At 41.7% G+C, this 27,838-nt stretch overlaps 1 protein-coding gene across 1 annotated transcript in view; it reads right to left on the reverse strand.

The window, feature by feature from the left end:
* Positions 1–27,838, reverse strand: part of ACTR2 (actin related protein 2) — a 113,020-nt gene that overhangs the window by 68,707 nt on the left and 16,475 nt on the right. The window contains exons 3-5 of the mRNA XM_029593618.1: positions 14,671–14,886; positions 3,143–3,215; positions 463–599 (exon numbers count right to left, since the gene is read on the reverse strand). Of these exons, the coding sequence (XP_029449478.1) occupies positions 463–599; positions 3,143–3,215; positions 14,671–14,886 (426 nt within the window). The remainder of the gene's footprint in view (positions 1–462; positions 600–3,142; positions 3,216–14,670; positions 14,887–27,838) is intronic.

Here is a 27,838-nt window from a genome sequence, read left to right on the forward strand (position 1 = left end):
AGGCATGGGAATTCCCGCACATGCTCAGTAGATTAAAAGCTCTACTAGTTAAGAGAGAGGTCCATTTGGTGCTGCTGGATCATCACTCACATATCATGGATAATTTACTCCTACTTGTCAATGGAGAAAAATACATTTATTTTAGGCAAGTAGTGCCCCCTAGCCCTCAACACTTACATTTTATCAAGAAGTTGTTTCCACTTCAGGGAGATGCCTCTGTATTGGTCCCTAGTCAGTAGTCAGAGGCATGATGAGTTCATTCAACTAAAATTAAAACCATTCTTCTCTTCTGCAGGACCAATTTGCAACCCTTTCCTCAAACAGTTCCAAGTGCTCCTCTTTGTTATTTGAGCAAGTCCTCATAATATGGACTCAACTATATCTTGAATATAAGGCACGGTTATTTTCAAGCATAGGTTGATGATTATGATATTAAAGCTTAAAAATCCCTTTTTGGTTTACCTTGATGAGGTATCGAGTGATATCCCTTCCAGCAATATCGAGTCTTCTGGTGAGATGAGGCAGGGAAAACCCTTCATAGACTGGGCAAATATGAGTTACTCCATCACCAGAATCCACCACCACACCAGTCAGCAAGCCTGAATAAGCAGAGCAATGCGAGAACTGTAAGCTAAGTCAAGTCCCTGCTTTACAAAATGCAACATGTTCACCATGGGTTTTCTTAAAATGTGTAGCATTTTAAGAAAATATAATGAGTGATCAGACAAAACATCTGTTATTTTTAATGTGTTTCAAACTAAAACTATTATGCATCACAGAATAGCACAATCATTAAACAAACCATAGCAATAAGAGAAATAATAAAATGGTTCTCTTCAAAAAAGGTTTGCATACCCGTGAATGTTTGGGCTGATAATATACACTCAAGTTGAGATGGTAATGAAGGGTAGGTATTCCCACCTGTGCCTTGTTTGATTGTAATTAGTGTGTGTATAAATAGTCAATGAGCTTGTTAGCTCTTGAGAAATCCTTGTGCATTTCATCCAGGCCTGCACTAACTCTGGTGGTTACTGAAGCATGGAGAAAGCAAAAGAACCATCAAAGGATCTGTGAGCAAAAGTAGTTTAACTTTATAAGTCAGGAAAAGGATTAAAAAAAAAAACATCCAAAGATTTGAAAATGCCAAATCAGTATTGTTCAAACTCTGATCAAGTAGAAAATTATGGGTTCTGTTAATACCAAGGTGGACCAAGAAAGATTTCAGAGACAATGGCCAGGAAAATTTGTTGGAATGCAAAGAAAAACCCACAAGCAACTTCTAATGAAATATAGGCTTCCCTGAAATAAAGTGGTGTGGGTTTTTCAGCATGCGTAATAAGAGGATACTTGAACAAAAATGGGCTGCATGGTAGAGTTGCCAGAAAAAAGCCATTGCTGCACCAACATCACAATGCCCGTTACTTACTCCCAGAGAAAGTAATAGCTTTTTTTAGTCAGGCTAATCATGCGTTAACTTTTCCTTCAGGAACAGGTCCAAATCTCTTTTAATCTCTGCTATGCAAATTGCCTTGATCGCGTCCTCAGGCAACAAATTCCACAATGAGTGAAAAAGTACTTTCTACAATTTGTTTTGAATCTGCTGGTTGTTAGTTTCAAGGAGTGTCCCCCTTTTGAGTATTATCTGAAACTGTAAATAATTACCCTTTATTCACCAATTCCACCCCACTCATGATTTTACAAACTATCATGTCTCCTTCTCCGTTGACTTTTTTCCAAGCTAATTCTGTCACCTTCTTGCCTTTGGAAGCTGCCATACACTCTAGGTATCAGAAATGTGCTTTCAGGATAACCCTGTCAGATGCAGCAGCATGCATGCTTCCAAGCACTGTAAAATACTGCGAGTCTGTTTGAATGTAAGGCATCATATACATCCATATTATGAGCTGGCTAATTAAAATACAGGATCATTTTCTTCACAAACAGTAGTTGCTCCCTGCAAGAAAAATGTCTTTACCTGCTTCAACTTTAGACAAACAGCACCACTCTGTGGCAAAATTTCTGAACTGTACATTTTCCCTTCAGTCTTTCAGTCCATCTGCAGTTGAGCTGTGATGGTAGGGAAGAGACTGCTACCCCTTCTCCCCACTTGATTTTGTATTTCTCAGTTCTATTTAGATGCACAATAAGAGTCAGGGGCAAGAGAGAACATGCGACTTGTACCGAATATTTGAGAGCAACAAAGATTCTCAGCATTGTTTACAGACACTGGACATTAACACTGTGGAGTCATATAGTGTGAGAGTGAGAAACAATTTAAATAGGTCCTCTTAGCTGGAAGGGACAATGGGCAAACATTTAAGTCTGAGATATTGTTGACAAATATTCTTGTTCATTTATCATTTCTCCACTTTTGCAGTTTTAGTTCACAAATGCCGAATTTTCTTCCCATGGAGTAGATGCCTGCATTTTGGACAGTGTTTGTGCACCTTGCGCGTGCCGGTTGACTGCTGGCGCGCGATCCCAAGCACAGCAGCAAATGGCCCCTGTGCCTGGAGCATCTGACCCCAACCCCGCCTATGCCCCGCCCCTTTAGTAAAGCCCCGGGACTTACGCGCATCCCGGGGCTATAGGCCCGGCGCGCATAAGCTCGGTTACGCGCGTAACCTTTTTAAAATCCGGCCCTGTCTAATCCAGACCTGCAACCTTTTTGTGTTCTTGCTGCTGGCGTTTGGGAGGGACCAATGTGCAGCCACATGACATCCATACCAGGGATTGCCAACTCCTGATCTAATCTCTTTTGCCGCATGGACTTTCAGCCCCTGTTCTGATATACGGGAAAACAGCTCAGAGTGCAGGCACACAATACTATCTCACTGGAGCTGGGAGCTAGATGAAATGACTATCTGAGATTGCATGCAGCCTGCTAAGATCAGGGATAGCACAAACCTTCTCTTACAATTGTGTGCAAAGCTTATGCTACAACCATAGCACAGGCCAGGAAAGAAAGTGCTCATGTATATGCTGTTCCTATAGATGACTCAAGTTTGGACCTTCTGTCAGGGTTAAAAGTTGCATATGTGGTGGAAGGAAGTGAAATGAATTTCTAATTAGTTCTGAAATGGTATTTGTTTATTTTATCTAAAAGGAACTCAAAGAAACTGTAGACATATATTTCACCTACCTTGCGCATACAAAGTAAGAACAGCCTGAATTGCGACATAGACCCCAGAAAACTGGTATGTTTCAAACATTACCTAAAAATGAAACAATTACAGTTTGTATTATTATTTTAAGGACAGTTATCAAAAACAAAATATTTCAAAACTTCTATCACAAAATTTACCATAAATGGCTCACTTGTTCTCTCTCTTTACTGGAATGTGACCTCTGCGGTACATTTCAACCCTAATGACACAGTCTTGTCCTCCATGGACTTTGATCCTGTACGATCTCCATCGCTAGCTAAGCCTGGCAAATAAGGAAGGTAAGGACCATCTAAGCTTGCCCTATTTAATTCATAGAAACATGACAGTAGAAAAAGTCTGTATGGCCTTTCCAGTCTGCCCATCTGCTCAATTAATTTGGTATTATAATTCCCATCAGCTCCTTAGAGATCTCCTGTATTTATTCCATTCTTTCTTGAATTCAGATAGTGTTTTTGCCTCTATACTCTGCACTGGAAGGCTGTTCCATGCATCCACCAGCCTCCCTGTAAAGAAATTTTCCTAAGATTACTGCTGATTCTACCCCCTTTCACCCTCATCCCATGACCCCTCATTTTAGAGCCTCCTTTCTGTTGAAAGAGGATTGCCTCCTGTGCATGGAAACCTTTGAGATATTTAAATGTCTATAGCTCATCTCCCCTATCTTGCTTTTCCTTTAGAGTGTATATGTTCAAATCTTTTAATCTATCCCTGATTTGCTTGAAAACAAAACCACTGATCATTTTAGTAGCCACCCTCTGGACAGACTCCATCATATTTATATCCTTTTGAAGGTGTGGTCTCCCAAATTGTACACAGTTTTCCAAGTGAGGGCTCACCAGGGACCTATACAGGGGCAACATCATCTCCCTTTGTCTGCTGAACATTCCTCACCCTATATGCAGCCAAGCATCTTTCTGGCATGCTGCAATGCCAGAGACCTCAGTGGTCTCTGGATATATCTTCACAACTAAAGATACCCTGTGCTTTTTCCAAGTTTTCTTGAATTGTTACAGGTTTTTTTTCCTATAAATCAAATGCAGTGGCTCTTAAAGGTTTCAACAAGGAAACTGATTGGCCTGTTTTTTACTGACATGTTATATATTGATTAGTTCATGTACACAGCGAGTAGGCGTTTCAACATTTTAAATTGTTAAGTTTTGATACACTTCATTTAGAGACGTCGAGATGTTACATCCAAGGTTATCCAGTGAGTATATGATCTTTTTTGAATTGGATGACGGCAGGCATGGATAACAAAGTGACTCGTTTTTGATATTTTTCATTGCAGTGCTCCTTTTGCCACACAAAGGGTCAGAGTGCACTGTTTAACCCGCTGTCGGATGCAGGTTAAATAGGCGCTAATGCACCCCCTAATGCAATAGGGGGATTAGCGCCTATTTAACGCACGTCCCACGCGGAGTGAATGAGTTAGCGCTCGTCACATGCAAATGCATGTGAATGAGGCTATTACTCATTCACTCCAAATGCAAAAAAATAAATGTGCGTCTCACATGCACATTTATTGCTCAGCTATTAACACCTGCCTGGAGCAGGCGTTAATAGCTGAGCGCACTGAAAAAAAGTACAGAAAAGTAGAAAAAACTGCTTTTCTGTACTTTTTTTTTTTAAAGTAAAAAAAAAAAAAAGAAAAAAAAAATCTCTGCCGGCTGCTTTGAAGACTGACGCCGATATGCTCGGCATCTGTTTTTATAACTGGCTGGCTGCAGTAATGAAAACAGATGCCGATAAACTCGGCATCGGTGTTCATAACTGGCAGACCACCGATAACCACGGGGTCGCGTTAGGAAGGAGGCGCTAAGGTCGCTAGCGCGACCCCCTAATTTGAAAAGTCAGCACCTGCTTTCCGCTAATAATATTGCATCGGTCCCAGAGGCAGTTATGCCAAAACACCGACTGTGGGGCTCCTTTTTTAGTAACAACTCAAGTATTGGATTTATGTTGCCGTTGGATTATACTTCTGCTTAGTTCATCTGTGCTATCTACAGCTGGAGGGCTTGTTTGACCAAATTATTAAGCCAAGTATTTTGTGTGGATTAAAATCAAGAAAGACTTTTTAGATAATTTACACATTTATATTTGCACTAAGGAATGCATTTGAAAGGTACTGTATATGAGAGAGGTTGCAATAAATGCCAAAGTGGACCAGGTGTCTTGGAATCTTTCTGCACTTTTACTTAAATTTACCCCTGTAACTGATAAGCAAGTTGTTAATACAAACAAAAAACACACTTTGAAATGTCTATATACAAATGTTAGAAGCCTAAAAGAAAAGGATGGGAGAGTTAGAGTGTTTAGCACTGGACAAAGAGGTAGATATAATTAGCATCTCAGATATACCCCATGCCAGAAATGATATTCAAAGATGATGATTATTCAGAGGAACTGAAACAAATCTTAGTGAACCTGGAAGATATACTAGGGCAAACTGACAAACTAAAGAGTAGCAAGTCACCTGGACCAGATGGTATACATCCCAATGCTGAAAGAAGTGAGAAATTAAATTGCAGACCTGCTATTGGAAATGTATAAACTATCAACAACATCATCTATGGTACCTGAAGACTGGAAGGTTGCCAATGTAATGCCAATTTTTAAAAAGGGATCAAGGGATGAATTCAGGAAATTAAAAACCAGTGATTCTGAAGTCTGTGCCAGGCAAAATGGTAGAAACTATCCTAAAGAACAAAATTGCTGAACATATAGATAAGCATCTTTTAATGGGACAAAGCTAACATGGATTTAGCCAAAGGAAGTCTTGCCTCACAGATTTGCTACATTTTATTGAAAGCATAAACAAATATGTGGATAAAGGTGAGCCAGCTGATCGTGTATCTGGATTTCCAGAAAGCATTTGGCAAAATCCCTCACGAAAGACTTCTGAGGAAATTAGAAAGACATGGGATAGGTGGCAGTATCCTATTGTGGACTGTGAACTGGTTAAAAGATAGAAAACAGAGTTGGACTAAATGGTAAATTTCCCAATGGAGAAAGGTGAATAGTGGAGTGACTGAGGGATCTGTTCTGGGACTGATGCTTTTAAAGATATTTATGAATGACCTGAAATGGGAACAAGTAAGGTGATCAAATTTGTCAATGACAAAATAATTCAAAGTTGTTAAATTTCAAAAGGATTGTGAGAAATTACAAGAGGACATGGCAAAACTGGGAGTTCCTGGGAATGCAAATGGAAAAAGTGAAGAGTGATTCACTTAGGAAAGAGTAACCCAAATTATAGCTACATAATGCAAGGTTCCACATTAGGAGTCACCACTCAGGAAAAGGATCTAGGTGTCATTGTTGAAAATACATTGAAATCTTCTGCTCAGTGTGCAGGAGCAGCAGCCACCAAGAAAACAAACAGAATGCTAGGGATTATTAGGAAAGGAATGGAGAATAAAACAGAGAACGTCATAATGCCTCTGTATTGCTCCATGGTGCGACCTCATCTTGAGTATTGTGTGAAGTTCTGGTCAGTACATCTCAAAAAAGATATAGCAGAATTAGAAAGGGTACAGAGAAATGTGACCAAAATGCTAAAGGGGATGGAACAATTCCTCTATGAAGAAAGGCTAAAGAGGTTAGGACTCTTCAGCTTGGAGGGGAGATATGATAGAGGTCAATAAAATAATGAATGGAACGACTAAACATTAAATCAGTTGTTTACTCTTTTGAAAAGTACAAAGACCAGGGGACATACAATGAAGTTACTAGGTAATACATTTAAAACTAAATAAGAGAAAATATATTTTTACTCAATGCATAATTTAGGTCTGGAATTCATTGCCAGAGGATGTGGTGAAAGCTATTAGTGTAGCTGTGTTTAAAAAAGGTTTAGACATGTTCCTGGAGGAAAAGTCTGCAGAAATCCACTGCTTATTCTTGGGATAAGCAACTTGGAATCTATCTACCCCTTAGGATCTTGTCAGATACTTGTGACCTGGCTTGGCACCTGTTGGAAACAGGATACTGAGCTTGATGGACTTTTGGTCTGACCCAGTATGGAAAGTCTTATGTTCTAATAATTAAATATTATGCCTCTATTGAACCTATACGGGCCTCTGAGTTTTTGACAGGAGCTGTTCTTGGCCTAGAGTTGTGGCATTTTTGACAATACCTTCCACTTACACCTTTCTGTATGATTCATTTTGTTTAAATAAATAGATATTTCGTATTTGAGCTCACATTGTTTTGAGTTTATAATTCAGGTGATTCCATATTTTGAGACATTATCAACATTTTGTACACTTCTAGTTGCTCTTCATTCAGGAGTGCTGCAGCTCCAGTTAAGAGGACTGTTAAAGAGATTGTTTACTTTTAGTAATCATCCTAAAAAGCAATATGATTCCTTCCTTACCAATTTGTTGTCATCATTTTAAAATGTGTATTCTTTCAGATGTCAAATTTTTTTTATACTTTAGAATTGATTTTATATTTTCTATTTGTCCACATCTAATCAGAACTTGTCCCAACTCTGCTCAGTCTCTCTTCTGTAAACTGGCCTTTAAGACAAAAGGTGATCATGGCTTCCATCACAGGGGAAAGATTTCACAATTAAAGTTTCTGGAAATATTTTTAGCTAGTGCCAGTTTCAGGTTTATGTCAGTTTATATATGAAAGGCTTTGATTTAACAAAACCACAGACCACACAGTATATGCCCCAAACTGCTTACAGTTAAGTGTTTCACATGACGAAACACAGCAGCAGGGAGCCAATGCTAAGTCTTTAAACTGTTAAAATGACAAAAATAAATACAGTAGAAAGGTAAGTTCTGTGAATCTGCACCCTTTTACCTTTTCTTTTAAAGGTAAACGTGATAGGGAAGATGAAGTGCAACAGAGAAGATGGATGCTTTAGCATTATGGAGCCAAAGAGTGAGGAACTATAGGATCATCACATGCAGTCACAAGTCTTTCACCTTTCAGTCCTATCATGTCTGCTCAACTCTACAATCCTTATTAATTCCTCATTAGATCCCCTTTGCTTGTCCCATGCTTTCTTGAATTCAGATACTGTCATTTTCTTCACCACTTCCACAAGAAGGCTGTTCCATGTATCCACTACCCTCTCTGTAAAGACATTTCCTTAGATTTCTCCTCAGCCTACTCCATCCCATAACTGCTCGTTCCAGAATCTCCTCTTCATGGAAAGAGCCTGTCTTCCTGTCTTTCCCCTCAGGTATACATGTTTAGATCTTTAAGTCTGTTCCAATATGCTTTAGAAAGCAGAGTTGCTTACCTGTAACAGGTGTTCTCACAGGACAGCAGGTTGTTAGTCCTCACATATGGGTGACATCACGAGATGGAGCCCAATCACGGAACATTTTTGTCAAAGTTTCTAGAACTTTGACTGGCACCTACTGGTCATGCCCAGCATGGCAGGGCATGACCATGGCTGGATGCAGGGGGGACCCCTGCATCCAGCAGGGGTCCCCCTTCAGTCTCGTGTATAGCAAGAAGTACGTGCAAATAATAAAACAAATCGCAAGTGAACCCAACTCCGCGGGGTGGCGGGCGGGTTTCGTGAGGACTAACATCCTGCTGTCCTGTGAGAACACCTGTTATAGGTAAGCAACTCTGCTTTCTCACAGGTCAAGCAGGATGATAGTCCTCATATATGGGTGAGTAGCGAGCTGAGGATGCCCGAGCAATGCACCAAATGCACCCAAAGACATGCAACCGGCACAACAGGGGTGGATTTGGGTAGGAGGGCATCCTGAAAACCCAGAATGGGTCGCTGGTAGGATGTTGGGTAGTTAAGCTAAGAATAAGTTGAGTAGAACAGTCTGGCCAAAAATAGAATCTTGCCTGCCAGCCTTATCTAAGCAATAATGGGCTGCGAAGGTATGGAGTGAGCTCCAGGTCGCAGCCTTACAAATATCAATAAGTGGCACTGAACGAAGGCGTGCCACTGAGGTTGCTACGGCCCTAACAGTGTGTTTTCACACTGCTTGCTGGTAGCAAAAGGAGATACAGACCACTAACCGGGAGGAAAGGGTCTGTTTTCCCACTGGATTTCCCCAATTTGATGTTATCAAAAGAAACAAATAATTGAGTGGACTTCCTGTGAGCTGACGTGTGCTCTAGATAAAAGGCTAGGGCACGTTTGCAGTTAAGGGAATGTAGAGCCTTTTCTCCTGGGTTTGAATGGGGCCTTGGAAAGAAAGTAGGTAAGACGATGGATTGATTAAGATGAAAATCAGACACTACCTTTGGTAAAAACTTAGGGTGTGTACGGAGGACTACTCTGTTATGGAGAATTTTAGTGTAAGGCGGGTAGGTAACTAATGCCTGTAATTCACTAACTCTGCAAGCGGATGCGATAGCGAGAAGGAAAATCACTTTCCAAGATAGCGGAGATCGCAGGAATGAAGAGGCTCAAACGGAGGTTTCATGAGCCGTGCTAAGACTACGTTAAGGTCCCAAGCAGGGGCCAGAGAATGCAATGGAGGTTTCAGGTGGAGCAAACCTCTCATGAAGCGTGTGATATGGGGTTGTGTCTCACATCTCCCATGCCATTGTGGAAAGCGGCTACCACACTGACATGCAAGCTTATAGAGGAAGTTTTCAGGCCTGATTCTGACAGATGCCAGAGATAATCCAGAAACTTCACGGTGGAAAAAGTGAAGGGGTCTATGGACATGGACGTGCACCAGACCATAAACCTTTTCCACAAGATGGTCTTATCATTCTAAGTGGAAGGCTTTCGTGAAGCTACCAGGACTCGGGATACTGACTCTGAAAGGTAAAGGGGTTGAAGTATTAGCATTTCAACATCCAGGCCATCGGCAACAGGGCCTGGAGATTGGAGTGGCGCAGGCACCCGTTGTTCTGAGTTATCAGAAGCGGATCCTTCCCTAGAGGGATGCGTCGGCGAACTGATTGGTTCCCAATCCTCAGGGACCTGACTTGGCGTGGCCAGTGAGGGGCTATCAGAATCATTAAGCCCTTCTCCCTTCATAACTTCACAAGAGTCTTTAATATGAGTGGAAGTGGAGGGTACGCGTAGAGGAGACCGCTGGACCACGAGAGGATGAAAGCGTCCCTCGGCTGTGAGTGAGGGAGCAGATGTTCTCTACTTTGCGGATGTGGATGGATGCAAAGAGGTCTATGTGTGGATACCCCCAACGTTGGAAGATTGCGTCTATCGTAGCGTTGAGAGACCATTCGTGCAGATGGAAGGTTTGACTCAACTGGTCCGCTAGAACATTGTCCATGCCCGCCAAGTAGGTCGCTCTGAGGTACATCGAGTGGGAAAGAGCCCGCACCCATATCTGTGCAGCTTCCTGATATAGAAGGTAGGAGCCCATTCCCCCTTGCTTGTTGATGTACCAAATCGCTACCTGGTTGTCGGTTTGAATCAGGATGATCTTGTTTGAGAGACAATCCTGAAAGACTCTGAGGGCATATTTGATCGCTCGAAGTTCCAGGAAATTTATCTGATGTTTGGCTTCCTCTGGAGACCAGGAACCCTGAGTCTGTAGGCCACTGACATGAGCACCCCAACCTAGATTGGAGGCGTCTGTCGTTAGGATAACTTGAGGCTCTGGAACCTGAAAGGGAAGACCTTGAAGGAGGTTGGAGAGCTGCATCCACCAGGCCAGTGACAGGTGGAGCTGCTTGGTAATGTGGAGAATGCTGGTTATTGGATGGTAAGCCTGAGTCCACTGGGACTTCAGAGTCCACTGCATGACTCTCATGGCGAGGCTTGTCATTGGAGAGACATGTACAGAGAACACCATGTGACCCAGCAAAATGAGAAAATGATGAGCTGTCGAATAACGCCGATTCTGGAGGCATTGTGCGAGGGACATGAGAGTACGAGCTCGATCCTGAGGGAGAAATTCTTTTGCCTGCATTGTGTTCAGGTCGGCTCCTATAAAGGATAGGGTTTGAGACAGAACTAGGCTGGACTTGGGGTAGTTGATCAGAAACCCGAGAGACAGCAACATATGGATAGTTGGATGTAAGGAGGCTAGTGCATCCCTTTGAGTTGGAGCCCTTATCAGCCAATTGTCGAGATAAGGGTACACATGGACGCCTTGACATCTCAGGTAGGCTGCGACCACTACTAGGCACTTGGTAAAGACTCGAGGAGCGGATGCTAGGCCGAACGATAGTATCCGGTACTGAAGGTGCCGGGGAGCTGACCAGGAATCGAAGGAATTTGCGGTGAGACGGAGTGATTGAGCTGTGTGTATACGCGTCCTGCAGATCTAGAGAGCAAAGCCAATCTCCTCTTTGTTGAAGAGGCAGTAGAGAACCCAAGGTCACCATCCTGAACTTTTCCCTTTGTAGATCTTTCTTTAAGGCACGCAGGTCCAGTATTGGACGAATGCCCCCTGATGTTTTTGGGATGAGGAAATACCTGGAATAGAACCCCTGCCCTTGCTGGGAGAGGGGCACTGGCTCTATTGCCCGGGATTTCAGGAGGGTTGAAACCTCCTCTTCCAGAAGAGAGGAGTGGTCGGATGATTCCCATATCGGCAGAGGTGGGAGTCTGCTGGTACAGACAGGAAGTTGAGGTGGTAGCCTTGGGTCAGTACAGCAAGTACCCACTGATCCGAAGTGATCGTGTGCCATATGTTGGTGAAGTGGTACAACAGACCGCCGATGGGTACGGACGGTAGAGGAGGTCGGCTTATGCTCTCCAGCGAGGAGTCAAAAATCCAGCAGCTGGGCCTGGGGGAGGGGCTGGGTGAGTTTTTTGAGGGCGGGATTGTCTGGCTTGACCTTTCTGATAAGGTCTGGAGGGGCGACCCCGAGTAGCAGGAGGATAATATCTCCGTGGCTTGAAGGACGGCCACTTAGAGTCTCTTCGAAATGTCCTCTTAGATATGGACAGGAAATCAGTAGGCACGGACGAAAGCATGTGTTGGTCTTTGGGATGTGCTACAGTCTCTTGAATTTTGTCCTCGAAGAGATCATCACCAGCACAGGGCAGGTCAGCCAATCGGTCTTGTACCTCTGGTCTCAAGTCAGAGGACTTTAGCCAGGCCCACCATCATGCACTAATTCCTGCTGCAGACACTCTAGAGGCAGTATCAAAAATATCATAGGCAGCACGGACCTCATGCTTGCCAGCATCTAAACCCCTCTGAGTCAGGGCATTCAGCTGATCCTGAAGCTGTTCGGGTAAAGATTCAGAGATGTCCTGGGTCTTCTTGAACAGGTCTCTGTCATACTGGGTCATGTATAACTGGTAGGAAGTAATGCGAGAAATAAGCATAGATCCATGGAAAACACGACCGCAAAATGCATCAAGGGACCTCTGTTCTTTTCCTGGAGGAATGGAAGAATGAGGTTTAGGACGTCTTGCTTTTTTCTGGGCTGACTCCACAACCACAGAATGGTGATCCAGCTGTGGTTCTTGGAAGCCAGGGGTTGTCTGTATCATGTAGGTAGCATCCGTTTTCCAATTTACCGGTGGCACAGAGCCTTGATGCTCCCAATTCCTTTTCAGTAAGTCCTGGAGAACTTCATGAACAGGTATGGACATGATCTCCTTGGGTGCATCTACAAACTGCAGTACTTCCAGCATTTTATGTCTGGAATCCTCTTCTGTCTGAATTTGTCCTCCTTTTTTCTGCTGACTATTCCTCTCCTTATGCACCCAAGCATCTTTCTGGCTTTTGCCATCACCTTATCCACCTGTTTGGCCACTTAAGATTATCAGATATGATCACCCCAGTTCCTGCTGTTCTTTCATGCTTAGAAGAATTTCACCCTGAATACTGTCTCTCTCACCTTGGTTTTTGTAGTCTTAAACAGGGTAATTTTCAAAAGGATTTACATCTGTAAATGTACTTTACTTGTGTTAGTAGCCTTTTAAAAATTGCTACAATACATGCCATTGAATGCCAATAGATTTTACATATGTAAATGCACTTTAATGGCCAAATTTTTATTCCCACACGCGCGTAAAAAAAGTGCCGGGCCCAGAATCCGGGGGGGGGGGGGGGGGGGGGGGGGGGCTGGAGGTGGCCGGTACAGCGGCCATTTGCCACTGTGCCGGTGTGATGGGGGGGTAACGCACAACTTGCTCCTGTTGAGGAGCAAAAGGTTAAAAAAAAACAAAAACCACACAACAGGATTAGATAAAATATGGATGGGGGTGATAAGGCGGGGGACGGAAGGTTACATAGGGGCGTTAGGGAGCGGACTGGGAGGGAATTGGGGAAGGCCGGGATGCGCTGCCACGCGTAAATTGCATAAATCCTCCCCCCCCCTTGCGCATGTGAATTACAAAAGCTGGCATGCATGTGCGCATGCCGGGTAGCGTGTGCACAAGGACGAGCTCGCTTCTTTAAAAATCTACCCATAAGCACGTAAATGGGCTTTTGAAAATTGCTATGACAGTATGTTACATTTACATGCTGAAACTCCTTTGAAACTTAATCCCTAAATGCATAGCACTGCATTTTTTAGCATTAAAGCTTAGCTGCCAGACCCTAGACTATAGTATTTTTCTTATATATCAAAGGATCGTGTGTATATAAAAATCCAGAACCCCAAATAAAAATAAGACTTGTATATCAAAAGGAAGACCAAAGGAAGTCTTTGTCTAACCAAGTCAAGTAAAGTCAGACTTCCAAAAGAAAATCCTTTATTTAGGAAGTCCGCATTGAAGTAAATTGTGGTTCAATGAATAACAAACAGCAATGGTGGGGGGGGGGGGGGTCCTTTCTATTCTGCACTTCTACAAAGGAGTCCTACTTTCTAGCTATGAACTTGGCTCTTCATATTAGTAATGGCTGAAGATTATATATTCACTATCAACAGGCTGCCACTACTATTGTCTATGGTGGAGGAAAAATAATTACATATTACAGATGTTTAAAAGAGATGTGTGAACAAGTCATGAGGTCTAGTTTTCCTCTTTGATACAGAAATTTGAACATCATTATGATAATGTTCATTATGTGAAATTCTCTTAAAAATAACTATATTACAAAACAGATTTTCCCTTTATGAAACTAGGCAAAGAATGGAAGATAGCATTAAAAATACTTTGTCAACCAATCACATGGCAGCTTAAAAAATGATCGATGACATCACAATGTGCTCCAATTCCCTTGAGATTTCAACTGAACTGGCTTATTTTCCCTAGAGGAAATTTAAAAAATAAAAAACAGGGATTGGGGTATCAAAGGCACATAAAGGGTCACAGGTACTTGTATGTGGCAGAAATCTGAATGAAATTGGATAAAATGATTCAAAAGCTATTGCTGCAGGGGTGAGATGTGTGGTGGCAATCTATATAGGGCCAATTTTCCAATAGTAAACCAGACTAAAAATTAAACATAACACCAGGCATGCATAAATTTAATTGATAATTAAATATACTACTTTATACAACCTCTACACTACTATAATGATCACACTAAAATTAAAGTGAAAAAATTTACTATTGACCAAGACGTACCTCCTTAGCTACAAGCAACCACGATCAAAAAAAGAATTCTTAAAAAATCCAGGCACATACCTCTACAATCTTTTCCCTGTTTTTTGTTGGGTTCATTGGTGGCTCTGTCAGTAAGATTTTACAGTTCCTAGTGTCAACATTAAGCTTATCTGGGCCAAATGTGTAGTCCCACAGATGCTTCATGTCATCCCAGTTCCGGACTATTCCATTCTCCATTGGGTAGTTCACCTCCAGCATGGAGCGCAACTCACTTGCCTCATCGCCAACCATCAGATCCTGCAATATTATAACACAGCAAATCAAAGTTATAACACTTCTTGAAGCCATCTTTCCAATTAGGAAAAGAATAAACAGAGAAGAGAATATATAAAAGTTAGGGAAAAAAGTTCAGTTAAAAACCTGCAGCTTTGATTCTGTTTAATTGGAGAAGGGAAGGAACATGCAAATAAGAACAGGTTAGGCTGGTGCACTAACTGAAATCTAAAGCTTCAGAACAGGTTTTTGAAAGGTAATGTACTATTTCATGATATATGATTAATACATTCCATTCTCTTTATTTAGGTAAAGAATAGACAAAACAAGGATTTTTCTAACACACATAACTCCCTTAATGCTGTTTCAGTGGTAGCAGAGTAGGTACCCTTCATTTCTCATATTTACATATTTAATTAGCAGGAAATAAAAAATGTTATAAATATAAAATGAGTTTAATAAAGCCATAAAAAAGCACCTACACCGATGTTTTGTGTCACTATAAAACCCATTTCTACTTTTTCTCTGTGCAGGTAACAATTAGTCCCAAAATTACCGGTATGTTGAATATATTTCACATTAATTTATATATGCCAAAGTACCAAACTAATTGAATTGTAGAACAGCTTTGAAATGCAGTCAGCTTTTCCCTAAAAGACATAATAGTAATAGTTCCAAAACTTGCCCTCGAGGATCCGATCCTCACCCCCCCTCCCAGCAGGTTTCAGGATATACACAATGAATACGCACAAGAAATATTTGCATAGAATAGATGAAATGCATGCAAATACATTTAATGCATGTCTTCGTTAACATTCACCATCTGGAAGAGTTGCAATATATAGCACAGCACACAAGGGATCAGTAGAACATTTCATGCAGGAAAAATCTGTGCACATTGTCGAAATGGCAGTTATGAGTGCTGAGTAAGCATAGTGTATGAACAGCAAGAAGACAGTAAACTAGGAATTCCACAATATACATCAAAGCAAAATATCTTAGATCTACTGCCACCACTAGGACTTCAATAAATCTTACGCATGCACGTGATCAAATAAGTATTACGGCATAACAGGAAAATGCAGAGTAATGCATTTAGGATACAAAAACCCCAAGGGAAAAGTACAGTATTGGAGGTAAAATTCTTCTAAGCAGAAAGGAAGAGTGGGATCTGAGGATAATAGCACCTGATAAGGTGTCCAAACAGTTTGATAAATTGACAGGAAAAAAAAAAAGAAGGTAGAACCAAGAAACAGAAAACAAAAATTCTCCCTACAAAGAATTTTAAGAATCAAAGAAAGAAATAAGCAGAAGGAAACCACACACATGAAACTTTTTATGGTGGTGTACTACATTTTCTGGGTCATCAGTAGTCTTAACAGGAATACCTGGTCAACACATTTTACATCTTGTTTAATCAGTGACTCAACTTTTCATTTCTAAATATACCACATGCTATAAAAAGAATAAAATCACTTCTATTTTTGCCTAGAAAGTTTAGAATCAAGGTAGTTTCTGAGCTCATGTGGCCTCCCTTGCTGCAAGCATCCATTTCCTGCCAGCAGGAGATTAGTTGGTGATGTCACAGGATGTGCCACCATTCTTCACTGACATTTTTGCCTTGGGTACCATTCTTCTGCTCTATTTGTTTAACCATTTGGCATGGGTTTTCATATTTAAAAAGGCAAGACAGTCATTTTAAATGTGAATTCTGTGTCCTGGTATCAAAATGTAATATAATAGTTGACTATGTATAATTTAACGAAACTGTTTTCAAATACTAGGGTAGAATCAACCCATAAGTGTGTTTCTAGAATGACCTCTACATTTTCACTTTAGCAGCAGTACTACCAAAAATGGTATTTAGATTATTTTTGTTTTGCTGTCAACTGATCAAAGATCCTCTTTTTATTGATTTTGTTCTTACAAATGTGAATTTACAAGTTTTGAAATCCCTCCAATTTAACCACTTTCACCATTATGAATCTAAATAAAGTGCTGCTGTACTGATCCTTATCTGAACCCCATCCAGGTGTTACATTCCTGCCTTCATACGTCAGCTCCACAGTAATAGCTGAAGTACCAAGAATAAAGATGTATTTGAAAAAAGAAAAAATTCCCAGACAGATAATGAGGCTATAATAAGACGCACACCATTTATGCCAAAAGAGTAAAGCTTTAGTGAACAAAATAAAAAAGATCTTGGAATAAGATTTTTAAAAAAGCAGAAGTCAAGAAACAAAACATTGATATTTAACAAATATGGATAATTCTGCTATAATACAGGAACTCAAACCCTGTTTTAATCATCAGGCACAGAAAAGAACAGAGCTAAAAACTATTCTATGTAACAAGATTACTAGTTCAGGACATCTCTCTTAATATCAAGTCTCTCTAGCTTTGTTCAAATTTTTAATGTAATACAGTTCAGGCATAAGTTTCACATTCCCAAAAATTGCAGTCACTGCAAACATCTGGAGTCTTACTAGCAAGAGTTCTCTCTTTATCTATGCCCCTGGGGGAAACCTTCATTAAATCTGGGCACGAGAATGTAGGGCACTATTGGGTACTCCAAAAACCTAATAAAATTACAAATTCTGCATCTCAAATTACGAGCAAGGCACCTAATTTGAGCATGAATCTACTGGCTTATATAATCCTAATAATTGAAATGAATCTTACTTTCTGCAGAAAGTGGAACATAGGCAACACTATCTAAATAAGCTACGAGAAGCTGGGAAAGTAGTCAGGAGGAGAACAAATATGCAGATGGAATTAAAAAAAGGCTAATACAGTGAAAGAGAACATACTTTTCTTTTTAAGATATATTCAAGACTGGAGGAAATGCAAAAATAGAATTCTAAGACTCAAAGATGAAGAAGGAAAGAGAGAGAGATAGAGATAGATATATATAGAGAGAGAGAGATTGAATAGGAGAAAGCAGAATTGCTTAAATATCTGCTCAGTGTTTGCTAAGAAAGGGCTTTACAGGATCACAGATAACTGTTACAAATAGAAATGAAAGTGTATTCAAGGGTATTAAATGGAACTTCAGGAAATTTATTCTGGCAGCTCTGCTAGCTGACCTTTTTAATGCTTTTTTAGCGTAAGGAGTGACTCCAAATGACTTTAAAGAAGCAGATGTGGTTCTTCATAAAAGTGGCAGCAGGGAGGAGTATAAAAACTACAGGCAAGATAGTCTGATCTCATGGTGAGTAAATTAATGAAATCATTTTTAAAACAGAGGATAGTTTCTGAATTACAATGGATTACAAGATTCAAGGCAGCATGGACTTACCAGAGGTAGGTCATGTCAGATAAATTTAATCAATTTCTTTGGCTGGGTGAACAGAGAGTTTGTCTAGGGGATAGTGCTAGCTGTAGTGTTCCTCTTAAGCGACAAAAACTAAGCTCTGTAGGTACGGGCTCTAAAGTGACCAACTAGCGGGGCCGATACAGTACAGTATGCTCCAATGCGCGTTTTCCCTTACCCCTTATTCAGTAAGGGGCCGAAAATGCGCGTCCAACCCGCCAAACCTAATAGTGCCCTCAACATGCAAATGCATGTCGATGGCCCTATTAGGTATTCCCGCGCGATTCACAAAGCAAAATGTGCAGCCAAGCCGCACATTTTGCTTTCATCCTTCAGATCAGATGCTTTGATGATACCAAACTCCTTCAGAGTTTGGTATCATCCTTTTTGTGGATGATACCAAACTCTGCAAAAGGGTAGACACCCTGGAAGGTGTGGAAAACGTGAGGCGAGATCTAGTGAAGCTTGAAGAATGGTCTAAAATCTGGAAGCTAAGATGCTGAAAAATGCAGGGTTATACATTTGGATCACAAAAAACTCAACAGAACTTTACAATATAGGGGTTCTGTGCAAAAGTCAAGAGCAGGATCTGGGGGCAATCATATCTGATGATCTTAAAGTGGTGAAAAGGTAAACAAGGACAACGGCAAAAGCAAGAAGGATTGTTGAATGTATAGGGGGGAAAAAAAAAAGTAGACCATTCACGGAGCGGAATGAATGTTGGACTGGCACGCCAAGCACAGAGACCGGGGGGGGGGGGAGGAAGAAACCTTGTACAACCTCCTACTTAGTCTCTGTATCTATCTTTTTTTTTTTTAAACTTACTGGACCTCAGCAGTACCTGGATGAGCACAAAGACAGTCTCCGGCTGCAGGGGAAAGGGCAGGTGCCATCACCAAACTCAGCTTCCTGCACCCACTACTTTTCAGCTGCCTAAGCAGCTAAGTCAGGCTGGCAAAACCAGCTACCAGACCAAGGCACACATCTGAGATACCACAGAAATCACCTCAGGAATTCTCAACTGGGGGAGATCCCATTTGGCATCTCCTTAATGCTCCTTTATTTTAAAATGAAGCAATCCCCAGTAGGGAGATGCACGTCCACCATCTGCTGGAGACGGAGAATACTGGCAGGCTGAAGTAACTGCAGGAGTGTATATACTGTGACGCCAGTTTACGCCGCCTTCATCTGTTGGTAGAAATGCATAACCAACTTATTCTGGATTAATCTGACTGGACGCTAAGAGAATAATTTTTTACCATAAAGGACTAAGTTCTTGCCTCACAGCCTAGGACTTCTGAAAAACAGACCTTAGACCTCTTTACTCTTTTCGGGGCATGCTATTGTGCCTATCCTGAAAATGGTTAAGAAATCTAAGGCTTGTTCTCAAACTATCACACACAGGATGTTGAGGTAGTTTGACTTTGTTGAATTTAGGAGCCTCATAGAAATTGTACTTCATATTGATCTTCTAACAAGAAGAACAGCAAGTGGAGTTTCCCATGGTCTTTTCTGTACAGCATAAAGAATTTTGACAGGCACCGTCACCAGCTCCTTAGGGCCACTGAGGTAGTTGAGGAAGCCAAAAGTGAAATGCCCTGGGTTTGCCTTCCACATCCAACTTTAACAAAATGGCCTCTGCTGTTTTCTGCACAAATTTAAAGAACTAATCCTTGGGGGGGGGGGGGGGGGGCGGAGGGAAGAGAAAAGTATATGATCCTAGGTTGTGACAGAGAGGGATCTGAAGGGAGGTCTGGAGATTGCTCCTGATCAGAGTTAGAACCAGAAAGCAGATCTCAGGATTCCTCAGACTCTGAAAGGAAGACTAAGGTCAGCACCTTGCCAGACATTTTAAAAGGGTGTATGAGCAGACTTTTTTAGCTTTAGAAACAATCGATGCCAAACATCTGGAAATACTTCCTTCTCAAAAGCTATCCAGCTATGACTCAATGTGGATGGCACTAAAGCTGAGTCAAAGCATTGGTGCCAGTGCCAAACTGCTCGGTACCTTAGCAGTCAAGTTTCACAGGCATCACAGTTGATGTATATATGCTACATGAAATTCACCCGCTTCAGGTAACCAAGAATCAGCCTCAAAGATTCTGTTTAGCTCCTGCTCAAAGGTTGATGAGGAGAAAAACTGGAGGGAATACAGTAGGAGCAGATATGTTGCGAGTCTTTAAAATCACGAGAGGTCTTGAATAAGTAGATGTGAATAGTTTATTTTCACTTTCGAATAATAGAAGGACTAGGGGGGGCACTCCAAGAAGTTAGCAAGTAGCACATTTAAGATTAATCAGAAAAAATTAATTTTCACACAACGCATAATTAAGCTCTGGAATTTGTTGCCAGAGGATGTGGTTAGTGCAGTTAGTGTAGCTGTGTTTAAAAAAGGATTGGATAAGTTCTTGGAGAAGTCCATTACCTGCTATTAATCAAGTTGACTTAGGGAATGGCCTCTGCTATTACTGGCATCAGTAGCATGAGATCTTCTTAGTGTTTGGGTAATTGCCAGGTTCTTGTGGCCTGGTTTGGCCTTTGTTGGAAACAGGATGCTGGGCTTTATGGACCCTTGGTCTGACCCAGCATGGCAATTTCTTATGTCCTTATGTCACCAAAGGGCATGTACTGATCGCTTTGGCATGAATCCTTGGAGGTTGCTGCGGCTGTGCCACTGAATGAGAGGATGAGATCACTTCTGGATAAAGCTGTTTGCAAGTGGACAAAGAGTGCCACAATCTCCCTGCTCTTGAATTTGAGCATCAACTGAAAATGACTATAACTCCAAAGCCTTTGTAAGATCCTCAGTGAAATGCTTATGCTTGAACTTGACTTCGAGGGAAGCAAGGCGTCACAATCATAATACAATGACAACACATAATGGTCAGATTATTATTTATTTTATTTGATATACTATTAGTGTAAAACACAACCAAGTGATTGATATTGTAAACAGTATACATAATCAGCAAAATATAACATAATATACAGACAAACAAGTAAACCAAAAAAGATTCAACCCTTTACTCCTCAAAATATTACTGCAAGCCATTAACCTGAAAACTTACAACCCAGCAATAAGAGGAAGCATAGGAATTTAAAGAATCACCTCAGCAAACATCTTGCTGTTGAAGGCCTAAACAAACAGCCACGGCTTTGGTTTCCCTAAACTGAAGATAATTAACTCAAAGAAAATATCAAATAAGATATTCCAAAGATAAAGGACTTGGAGTTAAAAGTGGTATGCCGGTTTACTCCAAACAGATAGCAGAGGGTGGAGGAATTGCCAACATTTCTTGCTGTGAAGAATGTAAAGCTCTACCACGAATATAGGAGACTAAGAGATTCGACAGATAGGGAGGCTCTTACACAGTGCAGAAGAGATCAAGCAGAAAATCCTGAATATGATTCTCCACAGGATGCAGAGCCAATACAGGCTCTGAAGTATAGCAGTCACATTATCAAATTAGCCAGGGTATTCTGTAAAAGTTGTAAGTGTTTTGTCTGGGTAAGTGAAAGGCCCCGATATAATGAATTACAATAATTGAGCCAAAGCAAGACAAAATTGTAAACACCATGTATATTTCAAATGCAAAGTTTGAACCATTGATGAAATTTACGGCACTAGGAGGAGTTTGGAATCAAGTTTGGATCTTAGAGCAGACATCACCTCATTAAGCAAAATTTCAGTCTTAGTCACACATAGGGCCCTTTGAAAGTGGTGAATTCTCTCTGCTCACAAACTAGCACTTCAGACTTAGGATTAACTTTCAGTTTGTGAACGATCAACCAACAGGTAACATGATCCAGATGATGATTAAAGTTCAACACCTCTTCAGGACTTTCTGCATCAAAACAGGCAATAACCTGTATATCACCTGTATACAAGAAACAACTATAGCCTGAATCGTGAATCATAGTTGCCAACACAGCCAAAAACAAATAGAAAAGCCCTGGGGGCCTCTATATTGTAAAGATTCAGTCCCACTTGACCTGATACACTCTAAGATAGGATTAAACCAGGTCAAAACAGTGTAGGACTCGTGACTGCAGGATTCTGGAAGGAGCCCTGATGCATGGCCACTACTGTAGCTAAGGACTATAGCTAGAATAATTGGATTAAGTTGGGAGGGTGGTATTTAATAGGGAAAATTATTCAAGTAGTTGCAAATGAAAGTTCATGGTGTCAGATGCTAGCCCTGGTTCTGAATGAAGCAGGAAGAAAGCTACTAAGTCAAAAAATAAAAAAATAAATTATGCAAATCCTCTAGTGCTCTATGGATGAACTCCATTGCAATTCACCCTTAAAAGGGGAAGGCCTATCAAAATGTTTTTAAAGAGTAGCTGACTGGCTTACCTAGGTTCTGGAGAGTTTATTATTTCTAACTTTAGCATTTCTGATTTGCTAATATCTGGCCAGCAGAAGTGGTTTCAGAGTCACTTCCTGTTCTCTCTGAATAGCCATTTCAGTTTCTTTGCATTTCCCTTCGCAGGATCTGACTAAAACAGTCTCAGAACTGATGACAGCTCACACATTATTAGTCCGTTTTGTCTAGTGATTCAGACACTTCACTGGCACTTTGAAAAAACACAGTAAAACTTTCATTATCACCATCAAAAATAGACATATCACTAAAATGATTGCTTCCACCTAACTCACTGTAAAATGCTATGGATCAGAAAGGAAAGTGCTTGTATGTAATCAGTACATCTTGTATGTAAGTGCTTGTATGTAATCTTGTATGTAAGTGCTTGTATGTAATCAGCACATCTCTCAGGCTGCAGAGGAAACCATATGCTGTCCTTACTGAGACAAGTGCATTTTGAGATACATCCTGGCATTGAGAAAGACAAAATGTGCTGGCAATGAGAATGCTGAACCCAAGGCCTAAAACAAAAAAAAAAAAAAACAACAGTTTAAAAAGTACAATCCTGCTTCTTGCAACTTGGACTAAATGTTAAGAAGCACAATATGTAAAATGTGAGCATAAGATTTCCCCTTTAAGCTGTCTGGGCTGTTGGCTTTAGATCCTGGTCCTTGATCTCACCTCCAAACAAGTCTAATTTTCAAGGGGGGGGGGGGGAACAAAAGAAAACAAACCATATAGATTAACTTGTTAGACAAATGCATCTCATAAGTAATCACTGCAAATCTTCTTGAAACCAAACCTGTTGGGAGTTCTCAAGAATCAGAATTAAGCACCAGACCTATACCATATCTATTACAACCAGATTTACTGCCACGAAATCACTTTCATAAAACCTAAAATGTTCCCACATTAAATTCACTAAACTAAAAGGATGATAGTAAGGGTTCCTGGCCTGGAAATGGATGTGGAAACTGCAGGCAGCTCTGGATTACGGAGAGAGTGATTTTCAATTCTCCCCCAGCGGCAGCCTTCATAAATGGTTCACATCTGATGTGTATGTTAGTTTGCTGATGCAAACTACTACTCCACATTTATACCGTGCTACAAGATGTATGCATTGCTGTACACAATCAGAAGGGACAGACACTGCTGTGTGCAAATTACTATCTAGTCAAGAAAGACAGACAAAATCAAGGAGAACATGATGGAAGATGACAAGGTGGAAGACCCAAAAGCGGTCCTTACAAGTGGGACTATAGGTGGGAAATACATTTACAACTTATCTAACTGAGTAAAACTGCGATTAGGCCTCCACTCCTCTGAAATCTAAGAGACCGATATAATAAGCTGTGCATTAACATTGTGTGCTGAAATTCAGCATCAGGAGTTTAAAGTATGCTAACCCAAAGGTGTGAGTACAAAATGCTCAGCGCACCCTTAATAAAAAAAAACATGAATTTATGCATATAAACTGGGTTTTCAACACACAAATCATTTCTGCACATAAAATATGATTTATGCGCAGAAAATGTTTGTGTGCATAAATCATATTTTATCCGCAGAAATCTGCTATCTGAACAAAGTAGGTTATCTGTGCACAAAATCCCCACTTCAGGTCCCAGCACTGGAACTCCACCTTCCACTAACTAGGAGTTAGGTTTCCAGACAACACACCTTTATGTGCACTTCCTTGCACTGAGCAGTAATAGCTAATGCTATCATTAGCATGGGATTTGCATGAAAAGGCACATAATGGTAAGCACACAGTAGTGCAGAAAGCTCTTTGATACATCGGCAGTAAAGGCTGCGTGCAATTGTGTGCACAAGGTGAAATTAGATCTTACCTGCTAATTTTCCTTTCCTTGGGTCCTGACAGACCAGTTCAGACAAATAGGTTTGTCCCTCCTAGCAGCAGATGGAGGCAGAAAGCAAATTCTTTAGCCTGACGTTGTCCTCTATATAATGTGGTGCAGCAGAGAAAGTGTCCGTAGACTTCTGCCTCCAGCAGATGGTAGGGAGGCTGGTCCAGCAGGACGAAAAAACACAGAGTCAACAACCCAAGGAGTGGGTTACTTCCTCCTGGATAGGCCAGGGCTGAGTCAGGATAGACTGCTCTTCCTCTCCCCAGGGCAAATCAGGAATAAAATACTCCTGCATTTCCCATTGAGAAGCAAGTTCTCTATTAAAAAAAGCAAACAAAAAAAAAAAAAACAACCAACTGGTCAATTCCAGCTAGCAGTTTAAGCGCGACCTAGGAGCCGGTGGAAGGTCAGCAGCAAACTCTCCTCTTTTCTCCCCTCCATGGAGTCCACGTAGGGAGAAACAGGAGGAGGTGTGGGCGGTATGGGGCCAGACGAGCAACAAGCATTGTTGGCTCGTTCTGTAAAGCTACTCCTGGGGGAATTCTACACACACAAGTTTAAAATTCTGCATTTTTTATTGGTCAAACCAATATAAATCACAGTTTCCGAATAATTAGATTAAAATGTAATGCATTTAATCAAAGATGCAGAGTTTTAAATATTTTTGTTGCGTCCGGTCTCAGATGGCTTCGACCGTTGTGCCTCACCTTTCTCTGCTCTCCCCGCTAGCCTTGGGAAGATGGCTACCGCCGTGTCTGCAAGCCGCATTCTCCGGCGTCCCCGGAACGGCTATGGCAAAGCCTCACACCATGTTCCTCCTAAGGACCTCCTAGGGAGCGCGTGCGAACGCCACCCACGTCTTTATCCACGTCATGGCGGGAACCATGGGGGCGTCCCCCTCGAGTGACATCACGCCATCCGGGTATTTAGCCTACGCTTGTTTCTAGCTCACTGAGTTAGCAAGGAGTGAATTAGTCCGGTCTAAGCTACTCTGCTGCTTCCGTGCTGCCGCTGGAAGCTCTCTGCCCTTCGGGGTATTCTCTAATCTGGGACCCGCTCCTCAGGGGCCCTTTGCTTTCTTTCAGGTGCCTTACTGGATCAGGTACGCGCTCCTCGAGGGCCTGTTCTCCCTGCCTCGGTGCCTGTTAGCATCTACTTCTGCCTGTTGGAATCGTCAACCTTACAGCTACCATCTAGTGAGTAATCTATTTCTCAGTCTGTCTCATCTACAGCTCTGCCATGCTAAGAAACCTTCACCTGGATATCCCTAGACCATCTTGGTGAAACGGATCCCCTCTGCTGAGGGTCCCTGGACTGCTACCTCTGGTGGTATACATCAGCTGTACAATAAAAGACAAAACTCTGTGTTTGTGCGTCCTGAGTCTAGCCCAGTACTGTGGCTCCCTGCGGGGCGCCTCCCCGTGGGCATGGTCATCTGCCACAGTACCCAAGAATCCACTCAAACACCTCAAACCATAACAATTTTAAGCAGAATTTCTCCAGAAGTACACTGTAGGAATGTCTCTTCCACCCTACTCCACTAGTCAAATCTCTTTCACTTTGCCCTCTCAGGTCCCAATTCCTCCATCCTCCACTATTTATCCCCTCCCTCTCTGGGCTCAACCGGTTCCACTATCTTCACTCTTCAGCACTCCACTCCCAGAGTTTGACCCCTCTCTCATACTCCCTCTGTTCCAATCTCTCTCTCACACACACACACTCCTCTCTCACACACACACCTCCTGGCGGAATTCTGCGCTACTGAGGAATGCAGAATTTGCACAGTATTACCCCTTCCCGCAGATTTCCTCTCACCTCGCAGATTTCCTCCCTCGTCGCCCTTCTCGCAGATTTTCACTGTCGCCTCATTGATTTCCTCCCTCCAAAACCGGAAGCGCACGGACAGCGGCCATCGCGAGAGTGGGGACATCTCAGCACGGCAGAAAATAGCAGAGGAGACCCTGGCATGCTGCAAACGGAGCGTGTCCCGTGGCACATGGGTTGCGCTCCGTTCGCGGTGAAGATGAAGGCCCGGTGCGCTGTTTGCAGTGAAAAGGGAAGGCCCCCGTGTGCCGCAAACGGCGCACCGGGCCTTCATCTTTACCGCGAACGAATCAAGATTCTGGCTTGCTCAAACCCGACTATTGAGACGGAAAGTCCATTGCGTAAAAAGCCCGACCTGATGCAGGTTACGAAACATCGGCAACGTCGGCGGTTTGGCGGTTCTAAGAAAAAACATAGCGGTTCTGGTAGCCGAAGATTAACACAGTGGCTCAACAGCACACACCTGTTCTACAAGATATTCGAACAAGTTGCAAGATAATTTATTTGTGTCGGAATAGTAACTCTCAATGCAGGAGTACATGAAGATGAAAGTATTTCTGCTCGCTTAGCAAATGCACAGCTCAAAACTAATAGTTTAAAGCTTAAGTTCAGCATTTTGAATTTGTTCACTAATTAACATACAAATTCAACAAAAGTTTAAGTACTTTAATGAAAAATTGAGAGACGTTTTTAAGCAAAACAAGTAAAAGGAAGATAATAGACCAGTCATTGCACTGACCGGTCAGTTTCTGTTAAATATCAGATTCTATGCTGGTGCTGAGGTCTTATCCTTTCACATAAAAAGTTTTTACATAGATAATATGACATAATACAAAAGATTAAAAATGAGATAGTTTTAATTACACAAGAATAAAGATTAAGAACTTTTAGTTTCATACTACAGCTTCTATTAATCAATCAATCGGGATTTAGTTTTGTCAACCCTTGCTTGTAATAACTAGTCATCGTTTTGGTTTCATTAGAAACTAGTTACTCCCTGAATTTTCATATATCGTTCAACCAAGGCAGGCCCAGAATGATTTGATTGACTGAGGAAGGCAAGACATACAGACGGATAGTCTCTTAGTGCAAGACTCCAGTAGTCATGGTAATGGGTTCCGTGATGCATGAAATCTTATCGTTCAGAGGTTGTCCAGAGACTGAAGAAATGACGAGAGGTACCTCTAGTTGTTCAGTGGGAATTTGAAAGTGTTGGACTAGATTTTCTTCAATAAAATTCCCCGCTGCCCCTGTATTCAGAAAGGCCTGCAAGTCAATGTACTTTTGGGCAATAGAGAGTGCTACAGGGATCAATATCTGTTGAAGAAGTTGCTGGACCCAGGGAGGCCTCTCCTACCCATCCTAGGTCCGGGAGTTTCCCGATTTTTGGGGACAAGTTTTAGCATAATGGTCAGTGCCTGCACAGTAAAGACAGATTCTGTCGACGTAGTCGCTGTTGCTCCTCAGCAGATATCCGGAATCTATCAATTTGCATAGGTTCTTCGGGAGCGGTGGAAGGCTCCTGTGGCTTGGGAGGGATGAGCAGTTGCTGAAACCAGGGGTCTAAGCTCATTGGATGTCGAAAAGTGCTTCTTTCTCGCTCTTGA

Source organism: Rhinatrema bivittatum, chromosome 3, assembly GCF_901001135.1.
Source record: "Rhinatrema bivittatum chromosome 3, aRhiBiv1.1, whole genome shotgun sequence".
NCBI classification, from domain to species: Eukaryota; Metazoa; Chordata; class Amphibia; order Gymnophiona; family Rhinatrematidae; genus Rhinatrema; species Rhinatrema bivittatum.